Consider the following 26,095-nt stretch of genomic DNA (forward strand, 5'->3'; position numbering starts at 1 on the left):
CTGTTCCCGGGCCTAGCTTATGGCCCAAATTACAGTAGCACTGATCAGTCATCTTTATTAGTCTATACTTATGTTAGAAAATACCTGTCAGCATCTCATTTCCCCACTCCAACAACTACAGAACATGCACATTAGATTCATAGTGAATGATTCATAGTAGATACTGAATAATTCATAACAGATACTGAATAATTTATAGTGGATAATGAATAATTAAGAGTGGATAGTGAATAATTCATAGTGGATACTGAATAATTTATAGTATATACTAAGTAATTCATAGTGGATACTGAATAATTCATAACAGATACTGAAAAATTTATAGCAGATACTGAATCATAGTGGATAGTGAATAATTCATAGTAGATACTATGTAATTTATAGCGGATACGGAATAGTTAATAGTAGATACTGAATAATGCATAGTTGATACTGAATAATGCATAGTTGATACTAATAATTTAATAGCAAATACTTTACAATTCACAGTAGATTCTGAAGAATTAATAGCAGATAATGAATAATTCATAGTAGATACTGAATAATTAATAGTGAAAGATTCATAGTGGATACTGAATCATTCATAACAGATACTGAATAATTTATAGTGGATTATGAATAATTAATAGTGGATACTGAATAATTTATAGTATATACTAAGTAATTCATAGTGGATACTGAATAATTTATAACAGATACTGAATAATTCATAGTGGATACTGAATAATTCATAGCGGATACTGAATAATTCATAGCGGATACTGAATCATAGTGGATAGTGAATAATTCATAGTAGATACTAATAATTTAATAGCAAATACTTTGTAATGCACAGTAGATTCTGAAGAATTAATAGCAGATAATGAATAATTCATAGTAGATACTGGATTCTTAAGGTTAATAATAGAATATGTTTGAGGAGTTGAATATAGCAGAGCTACTCGATGTCTTACACACCTAATGAGATCTAACCACCCACACACACACACACACACACACGTTCAAGGGAGTGATTTAATATATTACGGTTTATTATTCATCACAACTGTCATTTTCTTAATCATTAATTAAATACACTGTGTACAGTTTCCTCTTCTGGGTGGAAGGAATGACTATGCATGATTTTATTTTATTTTGAATGGATGCATGGTTGCATGGTTGCATGTAAACGTACAAAAAGAGAGAAAGACGCACTGCAGGATGGAATGAGACCAAACTACTAAAAACAATCCAAATAAAATAAGAAGTCAATTAAAATGATTAATCCAACGGAGAACCTCAGAACCAAAAGAACGAGACGACACTGGACGAGGGGCCGAAGCAGAAATGCTTAAGACAAACGGACTCGTAGAGCAGTTGCAGAAATATTCCCATAACTTCCTGCTCAGCAGTTGTCTTTATTTTTGAAGTGGAAGGGGGAAAGGGGGGTCCACACCACACCACACCACACCAGTACACCAGTGTGTGTCAGTGGTGGAGGTGGGGTGTTTAGTGCAAGCCCAAAATCAGCAGAGTGAAGCGTGTCGGTTGTGCTTTGCACCTTCAGTCACTGGTGGTCGGAACGTGGAGGTCTCTGATCCTGGGAAGCCTTCAGGAGCCTTTGGGAGGGGGGCGAGGGGGGGGTTGCATAGACATTCTTTGTTCGCCTTCAGCCTGACAAGCAGCGCCGTTGGAGGAAGCATTAGATTCTCTATGAAAGGGCGCCACCTGCAGCTAGGAGGAGGTAAGACGAACAGCAGCTTGGACCAGAAGATTAAATAGAAACAAACAAACAAAAAAAAAATAAACACATGGGGGGGGGGGAAGTGAGCATCAACAATGTCAGAGGCGCTCCTTACCGACGTGCCAGTGAAGCAGTGTCTGTTAGAGAGAGCTGTAGGCGTCTACAGTACATGGACAGCACCTCCAGAGAGGTCCCGAGGTGCCGTCTTGGTGCGTTTCAGTTCGTTACTTAATACTGAGGAGTGAGTGCATTAGGGTGGGGTTAGTTTACACTTGACTACAGTGCAGATTTCGTTTAACTCGCATCACACTGCTGTCCATTCAGATTCACCCAAATGTTCCAGTCGGAGTGCTCAGGATGAGATTCGCGGAGTTTAGGGGATTCTTCACAAAACACACAAACGCCTCCCATTTCTTTTACAGTACAGTTTTGGACCACACTTCCTGCTGCTCCACCTTAAATAATCATCACAACAATAATTACCCCCTTAACAGACATACAGAGCCGGGCAACAAAACGATCCGAACCGCTGAGAAAGAAGAAGTAAGCCAGTGAACCAGCCCTGCTATGAAACACTGTTGGAGAAAATGTGATTTTAAGAGACTACAATAAATAAAGTACTGCTTGGCTTTGATCTCCGGGACGTGGGGAGAAAGGAAATGTGCAAAAATAACTTTCAGCACTTCAAAAAAAAATACAATTTTCCAAAGATTCATTTAAAATACTCTCAAACAAACCTCATTCCCAGAAGCCTTTGCTGTTCCAGTCGACCAGGCTGCTGAATTCTTGCATAGAAAAATAAGAATAAGAATAAGATAAAGAACAGGAGGAATAGACAATATACTGCTCATCTGGTTAAATTAACAAAACTTTGTACATTAAAACACTACAGCCCGGAAAAATGGCGAAGCCTTCGAAGTTAACAAGCTACAACAGAGCATTGTGCCGCGCCACGTCACGTCACGGCCGGACGAGAGTCAACTGCTATACATCGAAGCGGTCAAAATTAGTGGTGCTCTAAAATTAAAAACTAAACAATAATAAAAAAAAAAGTAAGGAGGGTTCAGTGCAACATCAGACTAAATCCTTCATAATCTAAGAAATAAATAAAGTCACACGTCTGAGCAAAGTCAGGTAAACTAAACTCTCCCCTTTAATGTGTCATCAGTCACAGTTAAGCTGTTAACACCTTTTATTATTCTTTTCCAGTTCAGCCCATACCACACGATATAGAGTTAGACAGATGGTGAGGAGATTAAGTTAGGGGACAAAACTGAGCCAAAAGTTGCCTAAAGAAAGAGGAGATCCAAGCGATTCTTCTTCAAAACCACTGTAAACGTAAAGAATTTCGGGCACCTTTAGGAGCATCGAAAACCGCCTGAAGTCAAAGACGCTTTAAAATGTGGTTCTGCTGCAAAAAGGTGGTTTTTCCCTCATCTTCCTGCCGCCCAGGACGCCAACAGCAGGCTATTCTGACCATAGTACCATTTGTAACGTTTCTCATACTGCAATTTCTGGCTTCTCAGCTCCCCCTAGTGGCCAAACCCACATAATGCTATAAAAAGAAAAGAAAATGAGCCACGGAGGCTAAGCGGAGTGAGAGAATTCAGGGCAGAAGAGATTAGAGCGGTTAGCAGTTTTTGCAACACTAATACGGATTACGACACGTTACACTACACTACCAAGGCACAAACATGTACACACACACACACACGCGCGCACACATATATAAGCACAGGCTAACAGCACTTTACAATAAATATAACTCCCTCCACAGCCGCTACTAACGTTAGTTATGATTTCTACTACAATCACTACAGTCTCCGCCTGCTTTAGTGGGGGGGGTCTGATTTTCTGAGTTGAAATTTTTTTAGATATTTTTTTTTAGACATCCAGGGTTTCCTAGGTGACCTACTGTATCACTACAGTACAGAGGAAATGGGCACAGACCAGGGTCATTCAGTCAACAAGCAAACTGACCTATTTACACTGTTGCAGCACCCAGACCTACAAACAGTTACTCAGATAGAGCTGCTCTATCCTGGAGGTCACCGTCTTCCCTCGTAAGACCACAATAATAATAATAATAATAATAAAAAAAAAGAACTAGCACAGGTGTATGTGGGACTGTACGTGTAGTTAAATATCCCCTATAGAAACCACACAACTGTGGACACATCGCTGCAGAATGCACTGAGTCAATGGGGGAGGTGTAGCCTGAGGCCAAGAACATACTAGCATGGCCCATAATGCGTGATCCAGTTATTTTCTTGAGATGAAATGGACCTCACACGGGATCCTCTATCTGTCTGTCCAACTATCCATCTCTTTTCTTCTCGATTCATCACCCTTGCCTGACTCTTTTGTTCCCATGTCCCTGGAAGAAGCCCAAGAACTACGAATCTTTTGCAGCCGCTGCCCCGTTTTTCTCCCCAGGCTCCGCCCCTCCTCCTTTCTCTTTCTCCTTCTTCTTCCCCCCTCTCTCCTTTTTCTTCTCCTTCTCCACCCTGTCCTTCTCCTTCTTGGCTCTCTCCTTCTCAGCCTTCTCCCGCTCCTTCTTATCCTTCAGTTTCTGCTTCTCCTCCTCCTTCTCCTTCTTCTTGTCCTCTTTGCTCTTCTTCTTCTTCCTGCCCTCGTCGTCCACCGTGCAGGGTGGTAGAGGGGCGTTGTTGGCAGTGGGTGAGGGGATGGTGGGTGTCACCTGCTCTGAGACCACTTTTGGGGTAGGCTGGAGTGTGTTTGGGGTAGAAGTGTGTGCGGACACTGCCGGCCCAGGCTGTGGTCCAGGTGCTTCAGACGCCCCAGGCGATGCTCCTGGTGCTGGTGCTGTTGCTGCTGCGTCTGATTTTGTCGCTAGTGGACTCGGCCCGTGATGGACCAGCGGTCTCGCCGTTACTACATTGCCAGGTGGCGCTGTTGTGGTTGGCGGTGGCCTGGAGGCTCCAGGTAGAGGAGGTGAAGCCACAGCTGATGTTCCTCCTCCAAAACCTCGCAGGGAAAAGGCCTCCTGGCCCGAAGCCCCTGAAAAGGAGCCCTTCTTGGCCTGAGAGAAGGGCGTTTTGGACTTGCGGAAGCCAGGAAGGGACAGCAGGCTGGAGGAGGCACGCAGGGGGCCGGGGGGCGGCACGGAGCTGCCCAGAAATGATAGGCTGCCCCCAGAGCTTATGGAGGCAGCACGCCGCTTCAGCTCGTGAATGGCCCTCGTACCATGGAGACGTCGGCCGGGCTGGTGGGTCAGCTCACCTCGGGACTCGCGCCACTTCCGCACCTGAACGCTGCTCTCTCGCTCGATCAGAGCCTCCGTCACCGGGAGAGTAATCACCTAGCAAGAGAGAGAGGGTCCCTGCGTCAGATCATTTTATAGTAGTAGACGCTTTATTCAATATTTCAAGACTTTTGAGAACAATACAAAAAAGATTAAATGATAATTAGTTATATTAGTACTGTCAAACAAATTCATCAAGCTTAATGACAGTAAAAAGTAGAGCTCATGTAATAGCAGTGCACTGTTAGAGATGTGGAAGTGGACACAACGGCCTTCATTATTACATAGCATTCTTCATCACCAGTGAGACAGCCAGTGAGAGCAGCAGCAGTTCAACAGAACATTTATGTTCCTCTATAATGACTGCTTATCAGAATCTCTTTATTCACCAAGTATGTTACACACAAGGAATTTGTCTTGGTGAGAGCAACACGTATGACAAGTAACAAAAACACAGAACACAGATTATTTACAGTATTGAGCTAAAGGAAAATTACACTAAACAATAAATAGGATGGGGGATAAATTAAAAAAGTAAAAAAGTACTAAAGGTAACAAAGAGCTTAAGAAGCTGAGAGATGTGAATGAGTCTATGACAGTCAGTGGTTCAGCTCTCACACAGCACCTAATGACTATATAGATCAGATGCAGTCAGTGGTTTAGCACCTCCCCCAGTGACTGTACAGATCATATAAACATACTGTACATATATACAGGCTGTACAGATCATATATACAGTCTATACATATATATATATATACACAGACTGTATAGATCATATATACAGTCAGTGGTTCAGATCCTTCCCCAGTGACCGTATAGATCATCTATACAAACTGTACATATCTACAGAATGTATATATCATATATACATTCTGTACATACATACACAGACTGTATAGCTCATATATAGTCACTGGTTCAGCACCTCCCACAGTGACTGTATAGATCATATTTAAAAAAAAAATCACTGGTTCAGATCCTCCCCCCGGTGACTGTATAGATCATATATACATACATTCTGTACATATACACAGACTGTATAGATCATATATAAAAAGTCAGTGGTTCAGACCCCCCCCTCCCCCCCCAGTGACTTTATAGATCATATATATAGTCTATACATATATATACACAGACGGTATATATCATATATAGTGATTCAGCTTCTCTGCTCCTGATAGTAGACAGTAGCCTCTTGCTCTTATTCATTGTGGGTTCCTGTTGGAAAGGTGGGTCTCAGGGAGAACTGGAGCTCCACTCTGCTCCTGCTTTTGTTTGTCCTTTTCTGGTTCATGAATCAAACTGCTGTGCTTCTTATAATTATTCTCAAAGATTTCCACACTTTCATATTTATGGAATATATAGCTTAATACATCACTGTGATTTTACACCTTCACTAATGATGGTGATTATTAGATCTTCATCAAAACTGGCTTTGATTTTTAAATGATTAAAACCTGCGTGTATGTACGTGTAGGGAGGCTATTTCTGCATGTATGATCTATTACAGTATGTATACAGTCAACTGAGGTGTGAGTGAGTGTGTGTAGACACGGACCTCCTGAACCAGTAAGTCTTCTCTAATGGATTCTGGGGCAATGTTACGGAGGCGCTCCATCGTTTCATACATGCCCTGCAGCTCCCGCAGTTTATCCACCGAGCCCAGCATCTGCTTCAGCAGCACCAGCCCCACACGGAACACTATCTTTACCCCTGCAGGCAGACAGACAGACAGACATTATTATTATACTGCATTATTATAGATCCCTGTCTGCTCCAGTGGTAGAGTCAAATCTAACCATCCAAACACACACACACACACACACACACACACATACACACATATATATATATATATATATATATATATATATATATATATATATATATATATATATATATATACATACACACACACACACACACATATATATATATATATATATATATATATATATATATATATATATATATATATATATATATATATATATATATATATATATATATATATATATATATTAGGGGCAGTGGTGGCTCAGCGGTTAGAGCGCCGGGATATCGATAACAGGGTTGTGGGTTCGATTCCCGGGCTCGGCAAGCTGCCACTGTTGGGCCCTTGAGCAAGGCCCTTTACCCTCTCTGCTCCCCGGGCGCTGGAGTTGGCTGCCCACCGCTCTGGGTGTGTGTACTCACTGCCCCTACTCACTGTGTGAGTGTGTGTTCACTACCAGATGGGTTAAATGCGGAGGACACATTTCGCTGTACACTATACAGTGACAAATACGTGCACCTAAATATATATATAACATATAGATTTGGGTGTAACTAGAAATGGCATGAAACCTTGTCCTCCGTTTCTGCCTTTTCTAACACCAATGCTGAAATCCTAGGTACCAGATAATCCAATACTTTCTCCTCTATTCAAAACTGCATCCCCTCTAGCAGTATCTCACCCTCACAGAAGAACATGTCCCAGACTCTGAGCACGCTGGCCCAGGGCAGCGTCCGCGAGAATATACACATGAACCACTCAGTCATGTAAAGGATGGGGTCAATCTTAAACTTTTTCAGGTGACGGTAAGCCATGGGACACACGCGCCTCAGAAGAGAGAAGAAGATTTCTCCATCCAGCTGGATCGCCTCCTGCAGGAGGGGTGACAGAAACACACACGTGGCACATGGGCCTTTTAGAAGTGCATTATCTTTATATACAGTGATTATTTATTATATACAGATTTAGACTGACAAAATTAGACACAAATACCTGTTTACTAGATGTTTTACTCAATATTTCAATACATGTACAGTACAGAGACAGTAAACAACAACAAACAGCAGCTTAAAAAGATTAAACCAGAGATTAAGACCTACAGCAACGGCACGACCAGACACTCACCAGGCCAGCACTGTAGTATCCAGGCAGGTATCGCTCACATATCTGCACTAGACACCAGAAGGCTTGCTGATACACACACAGACACACACACACACACACAATAAAGTGTTTTCATGGGTGAACAACATAAGCTCAACTTTACACCATCATGTTTGCATGACATCTGCATAATATCAACAAATCACAGCAAACCTACATTTATTATTGATAATATTACCATCATCATTATTATTATTATACTATTAATCCCCAAAACGTCACACATTAATATAGCAATACTACTATCTATATTTAACTAATATTTAAAAATATTATATTTACATTGTTTACACTTACATATAATTACTTAAATACATGAAATTCGTGGTTTGTCAAATAGTTTTGGACTAATTACTTAAAGACTATGTAATTACAATGGATATTACAATTACTATTGAGCTTACCACTATAACCAATATAAAACAACAATAATAAAAAAAAATTATCATTCTCTAAGGTGTGATGCCATAAAATAACCTCTTTTGGTTCTGTACAGAACCACGTTTCAAGAACTTTTTAATGGCTTAAAGAACGTTAACTTGATCCTTATAAAGGTTCTTTACCAATTTAAAGTCAGACCTTTGCCCTCAAATTTAATTATTAAGACCGTATGGTAAAATCCTAATTATGAAACAAGGACATGCCCAACACAAACACACACACACAAACACTAATTATTTTATTTATTATATTACTGTTTTTACATAAATAAACTTGCATCACTTCAATGTTACACACATAGCTGGGTGACATATAATTAATAACACACACACTAGGGCGGGGTGATACGCTAAAAACACTAAATCACGATATTTGAAGGATATTTTTGTTTCGTGATACACGATATTTATCATGATACATGATTACTACAGACTAAAAACATTAGTCTACTATTCAGATCCTCTCCTGTACTGAATACAGTGATTTATCCTCAACATCTGCTGCTCTTCATCTAATGAACCCTTCAGTCTAATTACACTGTTAGTAATGAAACCTGCAGCTGATCAGTGTTTATTAAGTACCAACAGTCTCCTCCATATGATTAGAGAAGCTTATTAATAATAAAATGTATCACAATATGATAAATATCATCATATTGCCCAGCTCTACAACATATTTATAGTATTTACATGCACACACACACACACACAGTGTTCATAGTATACTCACAATCGATTCCCTGTGAGCTCTTATCATTTAATCTGGTTCTGTCTTTAACTAAATGATGCATGTAATCTTTTCAGCCTAATGTATTCCTCTGTCCTGGTCATTCCCATTAGGTCACACTCTGTCCTTAATGGTCTTAATGGATTCCTGTCACCTCTCACCTCTGCAGGCATGTGCATCAGCAGCACTGCAGCCACCGGAGCCTGAGCCTGGCAGTAGCCTTCATCCGGTCGATAGATGGTGTAGGCCTTCAGTATACGGTACAGATCCTGCTGTCTGTATATATAGACACACACACACACACACACACACACACACACACACACACACACACACACACACACATAAAAAACATCCTAAACACAACTGCCATCCACAATTACCACACACCAACCACTGTGCTCATATACAGATGATGGTGGACTCATGAAGCTGATGGTATTACAGGTGTACATGCTACCCTTTTCTCCACACAGCTCCACCTGAAGTCTATAATTATCGGACTCCACGCGGGCCTCCTCCCCTCATTAAGAGAAAATCACTGTTTACCCGTGGCCCCCTCGTGCGGCGAACATCTCGTGGAAGGGGAACTGTCTGTGCAGGTCTTTCTCTATGATATCCAGCCACTTGGGATCTCCCTGCTCTCTCTCCAGCTCCTGCAGGATTACAGGAGGAAGGAAATGGTTGAGCTAGTTAGAACTGAGCAATAAGCTTAAAAAATACAAATAATAATAATACATTTTAATTATATACTGATCAGCCATAACATTAGCACCATTAGTGAAATGAAAAATTACTGATGATCTGGTTTCAGTGTCTCCTGTCAAAAATGGACGAGCGCAAGAATCTGGGACGCTTTGACAAGAGCCGCACTTTGATGTTCTGGGTCAGAACAGTCTTGTGGGGTGTTACCAATATGCCCATGAGCCTGGCACCAGTTCATGGGTTGTCCTCACAGAGGTCCCGCCTCAACTTACAGGACTGCTAACATTAGTCTTGGTCCCAAATACCACAGGACATAGTTAAGACTGAGAACACAGCTGATACCTCAAACTTGCCAGGGTTGGACTTCAGGAGCTCCTCACTGTTGGACAGAAGCTGCCAGGCTCTTGCTCTTAAAGAGGAGGGAATTCCCTTACGACACCGCAATTTCACCTACACACACACACACACACACACACACACACAATTACACAAACAACCTGTCATCAGTGTTCACAGTTTTTTCTACTTAAGAGAATGTGAATGTAGATCATATGAACATTATAGAGCGTTATAGAGCGCCCCCTACGCTTCCTGTAGTGTATTACCGTCTGTCAGAATGAGCGTGTGGATCATATGAACATTATAGAGCGTTATAGAGCGCCCCCTACGCTTCCTGTAGTGTATTACAGTCTGTCAGAATGAGTGTGTGGATCATATGAACATTATAGAGCGTTATAGAGCGCCCCCTACGCTTCCTGTAGTGTGTTACAGTCTGTCAGAATGAGCGTGTGGATCATATGAACATTATAGAGCGTTATAGAGCGCCCCCTACGCTTCCTGTAGTGTGTTACAGTCTGTCAGAATGAGCGTGTGGATCATATGAACATTATAGAGCATTATAGAGCGCCCCCTACGCTTCCTGTAGTGTGTTACAGTCTGTCAGAATGAGCGTGTAGATCATATGAACATTATAGAGCATTATAGAGCGCCCCCTACCCTTCCTGTAGTGTATTACAGACCACATTCTAAATGAAAAGATGGCGATAAATATAAAATAAAAATCTACTGTTCTGTGATGACAGACGTTTCACAGTTGGCTCTCCTGTGATCTTCGGAATCATTTGATGTTGCTTCATTAGGCTGATGTTTTAATGATGAACAGACCTTAGGGAAGCGTCGAGAGACCCATTTGTCCCAGCTGTGAAACATGTCCAACCACTTCATCTCCCGGTGCCTTGCCACATCCACACTGACCTCCTTCTCACTGGGGGAGACACATTGTGTTACAATTCAGCAGTTAATGCTGTGCAGTTCATTCACACAGACACACACAGACACACACACACACACAGACACACACAGACATGAGAAACTACTGTGACAAAACTGTTAATTTTTAACAGAAAGAATAAAGGCACCATGAAGTAAAGGTTTATGAGGGAAAACAGACTAAAAGGAAGAGCTGGAGCAGGAAAACACATCCATCACCCGCCCAGAGATAAGAGAGAGAGGGGGGGAGAGAGAGGGGGGGGAGAGAGAGAGAGAGAGAGAGAGAGAGAGAGAGAGAGAGAGAGGGAGGGAGATAGTGTGATAGTCTGAGTCAGAAAACGGCTCTCAGCACTGTCTGAGTCAGAGAGGAGAGATGAAGGACAGAGGAGTGAAACATACACAGGTCGGGAGGGAGAGAGCGTGCGAGATACAGGGACAGAAGGGCGAGAGAAATACACAGACAGAAGGGAGACAGAGAGAGAGACAGAAGGGAGAGAGAGAGAGGGAGAGAGAGAGAGGGAGATATACACAAACAGAAGGGAGGGAGAGAGATACACAGACACAGGAGAGAGAGAGAGAGAGAGAGAGAGCGTGCGAGATACACAGACAGAAGGGCGAGAGAAATACACAGACAGAAGAGAGAGAGAGAGAGATACACAGACAGAAGGGAGAGAGAGACAGACAGAAGGGAGAGAGAGCGAGAGAGAGAGAGAGAGAAATACACAGACAGAAGAGAGAGAGAGATACTCAGACAGAAGGGAGAGAGAGCGACAGAAGGGAGAGAGAGCGAGAGACAAAGATACACAGACAGAAGGGAAAGAGAGACAGACAGAAGGGAGAGAGAGCGAGAGAGCGAGAGAGAGATACACAGACAGAAGAGAGAGAGAGACAGAAGGGAGAGAGAGAGAGAGACAAAGATACACAGACAGAAGGGAAAGAGAGACAGACAGAAGGGAGAGAGAGAGAGAGAGCGAGAGAGAGATACACAGACAGAAGAGAGAGAGAGAGACAGAAGGGAGAGAGAGAGAGAGACAAAGATACACAGACAGAAGGGAAAGAGAGACAGACAGAAGGGAGAGAGAGCGAGAGAGCGAGAGAGAGATACACAGACAGAAGAGAGAGAGAGAGACAGAAGGGAGAGAGAGAGAGAGACAAAGATACACAGACAGAAGGGAAAGAGAGACAGACAGAAGGGAGAGAGAGAGAGAGAGAGAGAGATACACAGACAGAAGGGAAAGAGAGACAGACAGAAGGGAGAGAGAGAGAGAGAGAGAGAGAGAGAGAGAGATACACAGACAGAAGGGAGAGAGAGACAGAGATACACAGACAGAAGGGAGAGAGAGAAAGATACACAGACAGAAGGGAGAGAGAGACAGAGATACACAGACAGAAGGGAGAGAGAGCGACAGAAGGGAGAGAGAGAGAGAGAGAGAGAGATACACAGACAGAAGGGAGAGAGAGACAGACAGAAGGGAGAGAGAGAGAGAGAGAGAGATACACAGACAGAAGGGAGAGAGAGACAGACAGAAGGGAGAGAGAGAGAGAGATCCACAGACAGAAGGGAGAGAGAGAGAGAGAGAGAGATCCACAGACAGAAGGGAGAGAGAGAGAGAGAGAGAGAGAGAGAGAGAGATCCACAGACAGAAGGGAGAGAGAACATGCTGGTGAACCTCTGAACTCAGACTGGGCTGATTAAATGATAGGACTGCATTTCCTCATTCTGCACTAGGTGTGTGTGTGTGTGAATTATTAATGACCCCCCCCCAACACACTCTCAGTCAGATCACTCAGAGGGGCCACAGCCATGCTGAGCTTTAACCTGCAGCTGTAATTACCAATCACTGCCATCAGTGTTCAGACCCCATGGCTCCACTACGGCTGAGGTGACAAATGGGTGGACAGTGGTCCGGTTCCTGACCCAGACGCCGTCTTATCCGAACCTGGACCTGAACCTACAACTGATAAACTACTGAATGTTAATTTAACTGCTGTAACTCTTCTAGCCTTACTGTTCAGGTTTAGCGGCCCAGGAAACTCACAGACCAATCACGGGCTGCGCATATCAAAGGTGATGCTTCTCAGCCAATCAGATGTAGAGAAATTCAGAATATTAATGAATGGCGGTTTTGTAGGCTGCGTCCCAAACTGCACACTACCACACTGAATAGGGCGCCTACTTAGACAAGAAGGGACCACACTCTGATCTGGGCCAAATACTGGATGCTGGGTAGCCTCTAAAGGATTGCTGGCATATTTAGGTTGTGGGAGTGGGTGGAGCAGGCCTCTAATACATATACATATACACACACACACAAATCAAATACATGGATGGATTAGGGGTGTAACAATGCATCAAAAAAAGAGAGTGACATCACACTGCTGAAGTGTGATATCGGTGAGAAAATTGAACCATAAAATCGAATCAAACTGTGGTCCAAGTGTATCGTTACACCCCCAAGCATGACGCCTCTATTCTAGGACATTGCAGCTGATTATAATCAATTAATATTCTCGAACAATCAAGAAACCCACAAGCCGTCTGTGTACTGCACTCCTCCCAGGAAGCCGTATTTATCCGTCCGTCTGAAAACCTGCCCATTGATCTCAGAATCCGAGCCCACAGAGCTGCCATCCTCCCCGAGGCCAGACAGAGACTCCAGTGTGCCGGACATCAGGCTGGCTGACTCCAGGTAGCTGAGTGTGTCTGGCGCGGGCCTGGTGTGAACGGGAGGCAGGGCGAGAGAGGGAGCCAAATCATGCACAATCAGTGATGGAGGCTCAATCTTGGAGGGGGTGAAGGGGCACTCGGGTAGGGTTTGTGGGCTGGGAGTGTTGGGTTTGGGATCTTGAGACGGATCGTGGTTTGGGTTTTGATCCGGTTGCTTCACTGTTGTAGGAGACTGTGCTTCGGAAGGCATTTTATTGCCCTCTAGTGGCGGGTCTGAGACCACGGGGTTCGGATCGGAGGCGTTTTCTGCATTTTCTGAGGACGTGGGCACAGGAGGTGGGGGATAATGAGGAGGGGCGTCCGATGAAGCTGTCGGATTATTAGCCAGCACATTGAGGTGGAGATTAGGACTGGGATTATGTCCTGGTGAAGACGGCATCTGTTGCTCTTTTGCAGTGTCTTGGGGTTCGTTTTCAACACTGTGCTGATTTGAAGGCTCGTTAGAGGCTCCCGGTATTCCTCTCTCCGCCCCTGTGGCCCCTGTGCTCTCTGAAGCCGCTCCTAAAGGAGTGCTGCTCTGGGCAGGAGCGAGAGTGACCTCCACAGAGGACGACGGAGAAATGGCCGTCTCTCTGAGCCCTGTCGGTAAGGTGGGGTTGCCCATCACAGCCCTATCCCCGTACAGAGCGGATTTGGGGATGGGGGTGGTTTTAGGGGACTCTAAAGGAGGGAGGGGATGGGAGGAAACCGGCTGCTCCGTCATCGCCGGTGGAGATGGGGTGAGGGTAGAAACCTCAGCCATAGCTGCCCTCTGCTACTGCACTCTGCAGGGGAGAGAAGAGAAGAACATGAGCAGATCGATAGTACAGGTCTAAAAAGACACCGGAATGTCTAGGATCAATTGCACTGATTTTCGGAATACTGCAATCAATATTCAATAAAGCAAAACAATCAGTCAAACCAGTCAAAAAGGTGACTTTCATGTTTAAACACTGTTTTATTAGAGATGTGATATCCGGGTGGGAATGGGAGGTGCATGAGTGGGAATGGGCAGAAATGGGTGGTAAATGGACAGGTATGGGTGGCTATGGATGGGAATGTGTTTGTATGGGTGGGGAATATGGGCGGCAATGGACAGGTATGCATTTGTATGGGCGGGGATGTGTTTATGTAGGTGGGAAAGGACAGGGATGGATAGCTATGGGTGGGAATGCGTATGAATGAGTGGCTATTAATGGAAAGGTCTGGGTGGAAATCGGAAGATATGGGTGGGTATTTGTAGGAATAGACAGGTATAGGTGGATATGAGAAAGTATGGGTGGGAATAGACAGGTATGGGTAAGTATTTGTGGGTACAGGAAGGTATGGGCTGGAATAGGAAGGTATGGGTGGGTATTGGTGGGAATGGGAAAGTATTGGTGGGAATAGGAAGGCATGGGCGGGAATGGGAAGGTATGGGTGGGTATTGGTGGGAATAGACAGGTATGGGCCGGAATGGGAAGGTATGGGTGGGTATTGGTGGGAATGGGAAAGTATTGGTGGGTATAGGAAGGCATAGGCGGGAACAGACAGGTATGGGTGGGAATGGGTGGGTATTGGTGGGATTAGACAGGTGGGAATGGGAAGGTATGGGCAGGTGGGAATGGGAAGGTATTGGTGGGAATAGAATGAGGAATGAAACAAATCCAATTCTGTAACGCATCGATCTTGACTCAGCTCACGCTGTAGGATGTTGATGTCAGCTGTGTTTGAAGGAGTGTGTCTGAAGGAGAATTAAGTAAAATAGTCCCGTCCACATTACACTCAAAACAACTCAACCAAATGAAACTCTATATTTCATGATGAACCATCTGAACCATCACAGTTAAGGGGATTTAGGGATTTACACTCCTACTAATTACAGCACCGACACACATTAAATTAGAAGATTATCTTCTTAGTTTAGGTAATTTGCATAATCACTGAACTCAGTCATCACTGCAGGGAGATTCTTTCACTTTGAGGACAATAGTGCACCATTTCTACTACAGGTAGGGAAAAAATGGCACAAATTTACTATGATATTTTGTCTTTCTGGGGTTTAAGAAGTGGAACCACATAAAAAAAAACAATGCACCTGTATTTATCTGTTCTACTGCTCATCTAAGACAGGGCCTCACACCATATGGAAGAAACATAGCGTGTTAAGATGGCAGTAGCGTCTATATATATATATATATATATATATATATATATATATATATATATATATATATATATATATATATATATCTCATTTTGTTTTTGATGCCTGTATATTAAATACCTGCTCATCTCAATAAAAATATTGTGTAAAAAACCCCCCAAAAACATGGAACAGATCAAAACTAATTTCCCACGTTCCTTACATGCAATCAACCAGCCAGGGCATGATCGGCGCCCATGTTTGGCATGGCAACTACAAGACCAACATCCTTTTCTAATTACTTGCCTACACCCAGCTCAATCAACCAAACACACCCGTCGTCACAAAGCAGCTTCAGAAGACAAAAATATTCACAACACATAAAACACGGACCCTCAAGGGAGCCGTCCAAAGGCCACGGTATCGAGGACCAACGCCCTCAGAGCTGGAGGAAGACACCTGGAGGAAGATTTGCATTGAGGGACCCATCCTCCTCTGGTCAGAACCACTTATGAATCCCTAATAATTTTTAAAATGTCACCATAACATCCCATAAGGCAGCTGTTGCGCTGTTCCAGTGTACTGATGATAACCACACTCATGCACGGCAGCAGTGATGGTGAGAATAAGCATAACAGTGACGCTGATGGCTGAAACCACATCCACAGGTCTGGATCAGCTTTAAGAATAGTGTGGATGTGGTTTCAACCATCAGAATCACTGTTATTATTATTATTCTTACCATCACTACTGGTTTAGCTTCATGCTTCACTATAAACATGAGCACAGCTTCACTGGGCCTGGAATGGCTCTCGGATGAGATGGCTTTAGAGCTGCCAGAACTCAGCAGCAGCAGCAGACCCAACCCAAAAGTACTGCATGGAGCTCCACCATCATTCCTCATCTGCTTCAGAGGGTCCTATTCTATTGGCAGTACTTCTTCTCTACAGGGGCTAGACAAGCTGTGTGTGTGCATTTGCACATCTGTGTCAGCAAAGGCTGCAGCTTAAAGCAGGAAGGGGTGTTGTTTAGTACATGTTAATTCGACAGTTATCAGGTGGTCCACGTACATGCGTAGGAGAACATCATGACAATTACATTATCTCATCACAGCGCCTACGCCTAACCACCATCACCACCACAGCTACTACCACCACCACCACCACCACCAGAGCCAGAGCCCCTCTGCTGCTCACTGTACAGCAGCGCTTCTGAAACAATAACTCTCCAAAGAGGAAGTCATATCTGGCGTCGCCCTTCACAGCAACCACACTCATATCCACATATGGATACCAGACGATTCTCAGCCCTGGTGCTGCCTCCCGTTTGCCCACGTCACGTCCAGCACTTCCCATTTGCTCAAAAATAAACCCACCAGCAGCCGACCGGCGCTAAAATGAAGATGTGGCCTCGTATTTATAAATGATGGAAATTTTGTGTGACGGAAGAGCCTGGAGGAGGAGAGGGAAGTCACTCGGATTGAGAAACCAACTCAAGGTTCAGCAGAAAAGACTAGTTCCTACTGGAGACGTGACGATACCAGGATCCCTGGAATTCTACAATTCCTGATGCTCTATTGTATTGTAGGGTTGCATGATATTAAAAATTAAAAATGAACATTGCAATATTTTTTTTCTTGATATTTATTGCAATATTAAGAAATTCAGGATTTTTGTAACCAGGTTACAGCCAGCAGTCAACGATCCAACACGTCCTGATGCACCGATCCGATACTACCCGATACGACCCCTCGATACTAACAAAATTAGCTGGATCAGGTATCGGACAATTATTCTGATCTAAAGAACCGATCCATTCCCGGAACCAGATTCTTGCACCGCTGGGATTCTAGGCTTCATAACCCAGGATCAGATCAGAGTAACCTACAGACATCAGACACATCCCCTAGCAAACAGCAAGACTTCCCCTATCTAACCAACATGGTGCCCTCGACCTGTCATTATCCAGCTCATCGAGAAGGGAGGAGCTGCTCGCTCCTCTTTCGTCTCACAGACATCGAATTTCAGAATAACAGTCCTGAGCGCAGACAGCACTGTGACGAGTTGTCGGTCCAGTACATGGTATCGGATTGGTTATCGGCCGATACGCAAAGTTTATGTATTGGAACAGAAACACATGAATTGGTCCATCCCTAGTCCTGATATATATAATGAACTCTGTATATTCAAGACTGGAGCAAAATAAATGATACTGGGCAGATATAACCTGACTCTCCTTTATATTAAGCAGCAAAAATGTTAGCATGACGTGTCCCAGCCCGACATCACTGGATACAACAACATAAACTAAGACCTCCTTCAGCAGACTTCACCAAACCCTCCAAACACTACCAAAACGGACAGCCACGCATGCACCTGCTATTGTTTACGTTCTGCATCTTCATGTAAACAAGACTATTAAGACGTTCTAGGGGTGTAATTAAAAATAAAAAGTATTTGGACACCTGCTTATTCAGCGGTTCATCTAACATCAAAAGTAGAAAATATATATATTCTGCTTCTGTTGGAGTAACTGTCTCTACTGTCCAGGAAAAAAGACTTTCTACTAGATTTTTGATGAGTATTGCTGTGAGGATTTGATTGCATTTAAGCAGCATTCTGCACCTCCTCATCCTTAACTCCCAAACTCATCCCATCCAAAAGTACTGGATGGAGCTCCACCACCATCATTCCAGAGAACACAGCTCTTCCACTGCTCCACAGCTCCTCAATGCTGGGGGGCTTTATACCCCTCTAGTCCACGCCTGGCATTATTAGGCAGCATGGAGCCAATAGGGTCATGATGTTGATCTGCTCCAGAGAGTCCTATTCTATTGGCAGTACTTCTTCTCTACAGGGACTAGACAAGCTGTGTGTGTGCATTTGCACATCTGTGTCAGCAATGGGTGCAGCTTAAAGCAGCTGAATGCATTCATTAGAAGGGGTGTCCACAAACATTTGACAATATTACTCCACACATCCGCTTTTAAGACTACTCAATGAAGCACAGTAACACACAGCCTCGTCTACGCTGCTCTGCTGGACACTACCGCTTGACAACATCTGTGGTTAGTCTATTTATTTCCCTTCTAACTTCACTTGCATGCAGCGAGACGCAGCTGCACTCAGAGCGTCACCCGCACACCATCTAAACAGCACGTCTGTTAGCCAACCTGCCTCGTACCATTAAAACGTGGTCGCACCCCTGCTCTATCTCCATCAGGTATAAAGTTCAAGATGAAATATTATTTTCAATTTTGATTTTCTGTAATTGCAGAGTAAGAAAATGTCCATGTCCAAATGTTTGTGGACACCCCTTACAAAGAACACACACACCCTGTCTAGTACCTGTAGAAAAGTACTGCCAATAGAACAGGACTCTCTGGAGCAGATCACCTTAAACCTGTTGACAGGCCTAATGCCAGGCATGGCGTAGAGGGGTATAAAGCCCCCCAGGATTATTGAGCTGTGGAGCAGTGGAAGAACTGTGTTCTCTGGAATGATGGTGGAGGAGCTCCATCCAGTACTTTTGGGATGAGTCGAGGGGTTGGGGATGTTACAGGGGTGGTGATCATCAGCCAATATCCTAAACTTGCTAAAGCCTTCCCTGGACAGTACAGACAGTTACTCCTACAAAAGCAGGATAAACTCTAATATCCTTGATTTCAAAAGAAACCATTCAAGAGCAAGTGTCCCAATACTTTTGTCTGTTCTACTCAAACTATGGGTTTCTCTAAGCAGTTAGCACCCATGGGCTCCTCCATTCAGCAAAAATCTGCAGCCGTGTGTTCCTCTAAGCGGCAACAATCAGCAGCTATGGGCTCCTCTAAGCAGCAACAATCAGCAGCCATGGGCTCCTCTAAGCAGCAACAATCAGCAGCCATGGGCTCCTCTAAGCAGCAACAATCAGCAGCCATGGGCTCCTCTAAGCAGCAACAATCAGCAGCCATGGGCTCCTCTAAGCAGCCATGGGTTCCTCTAAACAGCAACAATCAGCAGCCATGGGCTCCTCTAAGCAGCAACAATCAGCAGCCATGGGCTCCTCTAAGCAGCAACAATCAGCAGCCATGGGCTCCTCTAAGCAGCAACAATCAGCAGCCATGGGCTCCTCTAAGCAGCAACAATCAGCAGCCATGGGCTCCTCTAAGCAGCCATGGGTTCCTCTAAACAGCAACAATCAGCAGCCATGGGCTCCTCTAAGCAGCCATGGGCTTCCCTAAGCAGCAACAATCAGCAGCCATGGGCTCCTCTAAACAGCAACAATCAGCAGCCATGGGCTCCTCCATTTAGCAAAAAATCACCAGCCCTGGGCACGTCAAAGCGCCAACAATCAGCAGCCATGGGCTCCTCTAAGCTGCAACAAGCCACACCCACTATCCAACCCCTTTCCTCTTACAGACAGCACATACATTACTAGGTGTGTGATAATATATCGTTATATTGAGGTGATTCTGTTCTGCAGTGATTCTTCATAAACACAGTACTGATTATTAATCAATAGTTCAGATGTAAATGTTCATATTTATAAACTGCAGATACTGTACAAAAAAAAAAACCCCAAAAACATAAAAATCAACCCACACTTAATGAGGGAGTTTAATGGCCTGGCCTTCAAAACAATGGCGAGGTGTTTACACAGTAATGTGACTCACAGATGGGGGCTGATAACCAGCAGTGATCTCACTACAATGCAAGGCGGGGAGCGGAGCTGCTGAGATCTTCAAGGCGGCCCTGAAAAAGCAACAGACGCACTTTTTTACTATTATTTCCCCTTTAACATCTGTCTCCAGAACTTCCCCATGACCAGTATAACTGTCTGAAAGAGGTAAAGAGGAAGTAGTTCCTTGAGAGATCTGACAGCATATTTTTCGTGTGTTTGTTTTTCAAATTAATACCCTTGCATTTGTAGTAGGGGCTTGAAAAGTTCTCATGAGCTGCATGAAGCGCTTTGTGGTTTACCTTCTATAAAATACTCCACCCACACAAACGAGAGCGGCGTTACCAGCTAATAAAGACAAGCCTGACAGCGGATCGCTGCGGATTCAAAAAAACATTTTTTTCCTTTTACCTCAAACGCGTCTGATCAGCCGAGACATGTTTAGGGTCTGAAGTTTGCACACTGGAGCTACGAGGCTAAAACGGACTTCTATGAAGCTAACCAGCAGAGTAGTGCACAACCCAACACCATGGGTTCCCATAGCCAAAGTCATCTACCAATCGGCCAGATGTTTCTCCAGATTCCCTCTGAAGCCTGCTTCTGTACTGTGAATGTAGAAGACCCAGCATTCACTCCTGTATTACTGACGACTCTCCTCTTGGTGGCGTAAAAGAGCACAGCTACAAACATGAGCCTCCAAACATGGTGGAGGTAGTTTCATCAACAGCTCACAGTGAGAGCTAGCCAGGCTAAAGTACAGCCTCCAAACATGGTGGAGGTAGTTTCATCAACAGCAGCTCACAGTGAGAGCTAGCCAGGCTAAAGTACAGCCTCCAAACATGGTGAAGGTAGTTTCACACATTGCTACTGTAACTACGACCCCTAAAGTAAATAATAGGGGAACTCCAGCTTCAATATACATCCAAAAGAAAAGAAAAGGTGTCAGGTTGCTCCTAAAAAAAAACACTGAATTCTAGACCTGTTTCTATTTAGCCATTAAATTAAAGGGGAAAAAAATACTGCATTAATGAATGATGTAAATTAGGCAGTTCAAAGATGTAACGGGGTGGTAAAATGCTGGTAAAAACATTGTGAGAACCTGGAGGGAAGTATTTCATGCCGAGCAGCTACTCAGGGCTGTGGTGTTCATTTGATGACTGTATATTACGTCATACGAGCTCAGGAAATCAGTCTTGCAGCTTCGGCGTCGAGCTAAAGACACATACTTCATTAACCAACGTGTCGTTGCTGCTCAGCGAGGGTCAGTCAGGAAAAGGTCTTCACGGTTTGTCTTCTGGCGAACCGTTATCACGCCTGGATTGAGGAATCCAGACCAGTAGGGCATCTCTTTGTGTTGCCATAGCCAAAGTAGTCTACCAGTCTGACCACCAATCGGCCAGATGTTTCTCCAGATTGCCTCTGAAGCCTTTTCATGGCCAGTGTGTTTGATGACTTCAAGACCTACACATTTACACATATCCACCTATTCAGTCTACAGCAGACTAGCCCCGCCCACTGCTGCTATTGTCAGTCTTATCAGTTTTATTCTAAGGAATTTAAAAAAAGAGGATAAAAGGTAAATGAACGTGATTTCTGAATATTTCGGCAACAATAATAGTACAAATGTAAAAAAATACAAAAATGCAGAATATGGGACAGCGGCCAGCGCTGATCACTGCTGGACACCGTCGACATGCTGCCTTTGCTAGATTGCCAGCAGGCCCAAACGCATCCCGACAGCCTTCATAAAAGAACGCATACAGCCACTGTAGGGTGCCCCCATTGTTGAGAGACACAGCTTGTATAATCCCCATAGATCAAAAGCCCTGACCAACAGACGTAGTGACCCTGAGGTCCCAACGCCCAGCATCAGGCTGAGGGGTTTCAACGAAGTGACCGCTGCAGAGTGTCAGAACTACATCCACCTCCGTCCTCCAACATCAGTACCGGACCTCACAGATCCTCCTGTTTCATCAATAGCTCACAGTGAGAGCTAGCCAGGCTAAAGTACAGCCTCCAAACATGGTGGAGGTAGTTTCATCATCAGCAGCTCACAGTGAGAGCTAGCCAGGCTACAGCACAACCTCCAAATATGGTGGAGGTAGTTTCATCAACAGCAGCTCACAGTGAGAGCTAGCCAGGCTACAGCACAGCCTCCAAACATGGTGGAGGTAGTTTCATCAACAGCAGCTCACAGTGAGAGCTAGCCAGGCTACAGCACAACCTCCAAACATGGTGGAGGTAGTTTCATCATCAACAGCAGCTCACAGTGAGAGCTAGCCAGGCTACAGCACAGCCTCCAAACATGGTGGAGGTAGTTTCATCATCAACAGCAGCTCACAGTGAGAGCTAGCCAGGCTACAGCACAACCTCCAAACATGGTGGAGGTAGTTTCATCAACAGCAGCTCACAGTGAGAGCTAGCCAGGCTACAGCACAACCTCCAAACATGGTGGAGGTAGTTTCATCATCAACAACAGCTCACAGTGAGAGCTAGCCAGGCTAAAGCACAACCTCCAAACATGGTGGAGGTAGTTTCATCAACACAACTCCATCCAAATATCCTCCAACATCAGTACCTGACCTCACGGATGCTCTCATTTTTACAGGGCTGAATGCAATCAAATCCCCCCACAGCAATGCTCCAGCATCTTCTGCAGAAGAATAGAGGACAAGATCCTTACTAATCGCACTGATTTCAGGATGCGTCTACAAATGAAGCCCTTCTTACTGTATTTATTCACGGGATCTGGAGTTAATGGACACGGTAACGTCCAGATGTCTCACACACACACACACACACACACACACACACACACACACACTTTCTGAGAGACAGTTTTCTAACAGAAATGCTCCAAAATAAAAGAGCTAAAAGGTTTCTACACGGATTCCCCTGAAAGAGGAGGTTTTTCAGGGGTCAGGCAGGCGGATGCTCCTCGGTCTTCTCCATGAACCCTTAACAGGAGCTGTTCGTGTGTAAAGGTAGAGCAATGGCAGGTGTTTAAAACACTGGATTCATTAAAAACAGCTATCTGACAGGGCTGGATGATATTTCATGCTTTAATTGAACTAATAAAAGACAGGCTGGCACTTCTCCAGCCTCCAGCTTAACTCCACTCTGGTTAAGGTGGGGCTTAGTTAGCTTACCCCACACCAACTCCTCACCCCACTGCCCAGCAGCAAACACCACGACACCCAAAATAACTGGACCTCACTAATAAGCTGTCAGTCTGTGTATAGACACACACACACACACATATATATATATATATAAATATAAATATAGCTAACTATATAAATATGTAGCTATAGCAGTGTGTGTGTGTGTGTGTGTGTCTGTGTGTGTGTGTGTGGGTCTCAGGCCCCGACCGCGGTGTGTCCTCTCGCCTCTCGCCCGTCAAACTCACCCGCAGTCCGGCAAGCTGCGTGAGGTCCGTCCGGCGCCCAGCAGCGGTCTATCCGCTCCCCCCCGCCACAGCTCCGTCCACCGAGCCTCCCTTCTTCCTCGGAAGAAAAGTCCAGTCGTGGAAAAGGCTAAAGCTCCAGAGAAGACCACGCAGACACGCGCAGACACGCGCAGACCCCCCCACCTCCTGCAGTCTGTTGCAGGGCAGCTAGTAGCTAGCCTAGCCTAGCCTAGCCTAGCCTGTGTGAAGGTTCCGGTTGGGATTGGTGTCAGTTCTCCGGTTCCGCCCGGTTTAAACCAAACATAAATACATCCGGATTCATGACCACACCGAACCTATCGGCCCGGGTTCCAGCTCTCCAGAACAGCTACAGATGAACCCCGCTAAGTGGATTTTGGGCGGTTTGTGTGTCTTTCACCTCCCGCCCGCGAAACTCAGTTCCTATACCCATGACCGAGCCATGGACGACTCACTCGTTTGAATCGGTTCTTTTCGAAGAATCGACCAAACTCACATGAGTCACAACAAACACACACACGTTATTTAATTCAAGCCTTTTCTTGTCACATAAATAAATAAATAAGCTCTCTAGGGGATAAAACCCTAATAGAGTATTTCTACATTTCTACATTGACTGTTTAAAGGATCGAATAAACCACAGGATTAACTTCGACTCCAGTCATACTGGATTATTGACAAATCATATTGATGTGAAAACAGATTATTTACAAGCAGTCAAATTTGATTAATAATGTGAACTTGTCATATAAAAAAGAGAATAATCAACAAAAAGTCTTTCACCTCCCGCCCGCGAAACTCACTCAATTGAATCGGTTCTTTTCGATGAATCGACCAAACTGAGTCACAACAAACACACACACATTATTTAATTCGAGCTTATTTTCTTGCGCACAGAAATAAGCAAATATATTTATATTTATATAAGAGAGAGTGTTTGTATAATATATAAGAAATAAATATACAACAATATTTTGTAATAGTATTCTCTCTGCAATATTTTCTCTCTCTTATATATATGTATATGACTTATTATTTTGAAATAAGTAAATATACAATAGTCTCTGTATATAACTCATTGATTTATATCAGTTTATTGATTAAAGTTGATTTAATTCATTAATTAATTGTCGCTCCCCACCCAGGAACCGGACCTTCGATTCACAGAATCAACCGTATAAAAGAATCGGGTCGCTAAATTGAATCGGATCTCACAGCGCGGTAAAAAAAAGAAAAAAAGAACTCGTCTCACAGTGACGCGCGCGCGCTTGTCTCGCATCTTCTCGCACGTGCCGGAACCGGAGCGACTGGGGCGATATTTCCCGGTGTACTGAAAATATCTGACACTGTACAAAAACTGCACCCCCTTTAAAGGGACGCTACTGCCCTCTAGGGGATAAAACCCTAATAGAGTATTTCTACATTTCTAAAGGATCGAATAAACCACAGGATTCACTTCGACTCCAGTCATACTGGATTATTGATGTTCATATTGATGTGAAAATAGATTATTTAAAAACAGTTAGATTTGATTAATAATGTATTGAATGAACATTAATTGCCTTATTAAAAAAAAGAGAAAAATCAACAAAAATGTTCAGGAGTGGTTAAATTGGAAAGCTGACCACGAGTACGCTATTGTGTCTGATATTTAATATTTTTACATAAATAAAACACATTTTTAGCGATTCTGTTTGATTCTGTGTTTCACAGAAGGCACAAGACCTAAACTCTAATAAAGAGGAATTTCACTAATTCTTCAAAATTCCTACATAATTAAACAGTTAAGACACAAACAGACTCACCCAGAGTGGGGGTTTGGGGGGTTTGAGGGGTCTGGTGGGTTTGTTGTGAAATGCTCGGTTCTAGATAAGCTCCCCCAGTCAGAGCTGTGGTTCTACAGTGGAGGTGAGGGGAAGCAGACGTCTGAAGCTCTAATAAAAGCTCCTCACAGAAAGTTCTTCACCTAATGGTGATGAAGACGCTGCCTGATGCCTGAGACACGGTTCTACCAGAGTTCTGAGAAGAGTTCGGCTCTAGAACCTGCTTTTAAAATCAGATCATTAAAATGGTGGAGGGATACATGCTGCAGGGTGTAGTGCGGCTACAG

At 44.0% G+C, this 26,095-nt stretch overlaps 1 protein-coding gene across 1 annotated transcript; it reads right to left on the reverse strand.

Annotated features, from left to right (window-relative positions):
• Window positions 1–1,010: 1,010 nt before the first annotated feature.
• On the reverse strand, window positions 1,011–24,424 carry tbc1d10b (TBC1 domain family, member 10b). Its single transcript, XM_072693769.1, has 10 exons — window positions 23,968–24,424; window positions 13,603–14,562; window positions 10,966–11,065; window positions 10,144–10,251; window positions 9,646–9,752; window positions 9,258–9,372; window positions 7,891–7,956; window positions 7,448–7,637; window positions 6,550–6,704; window positions 1,011–5,045 (listed from the first exon to the last, which is right to left on the reverse strand). The coding sequence occupies exons 2-10, from the start codon at window positions 14,538–14,540 to the stop codon at window positions 4,119–4,121; spliced, it is 2,706 nt and encodes a 901-aa protein (XP_072549870.1). The 5' UTR covers window positions 14,541–14,562; window positions 23,968–24,424; the 3' UTR covers window positions 1,011–4,118.
• Window positions 24,425–26,095: the final 1,671 nt, after the last annotated feature.

This window comes from Salminus brasiliensis, chromosome 12 (assembly GCF_030463535.1).
Source record: "Salminus brasiliensis chromosome 12, fSalBra1.hap2, whole genome shotgun sequence".
NCBI classification, from domain to species: Eukaryota; Metazoa; Chordata; class Actinopteri; order Characiformes; family Bryconidae; genus Salminus; species Salminus brasiliensis.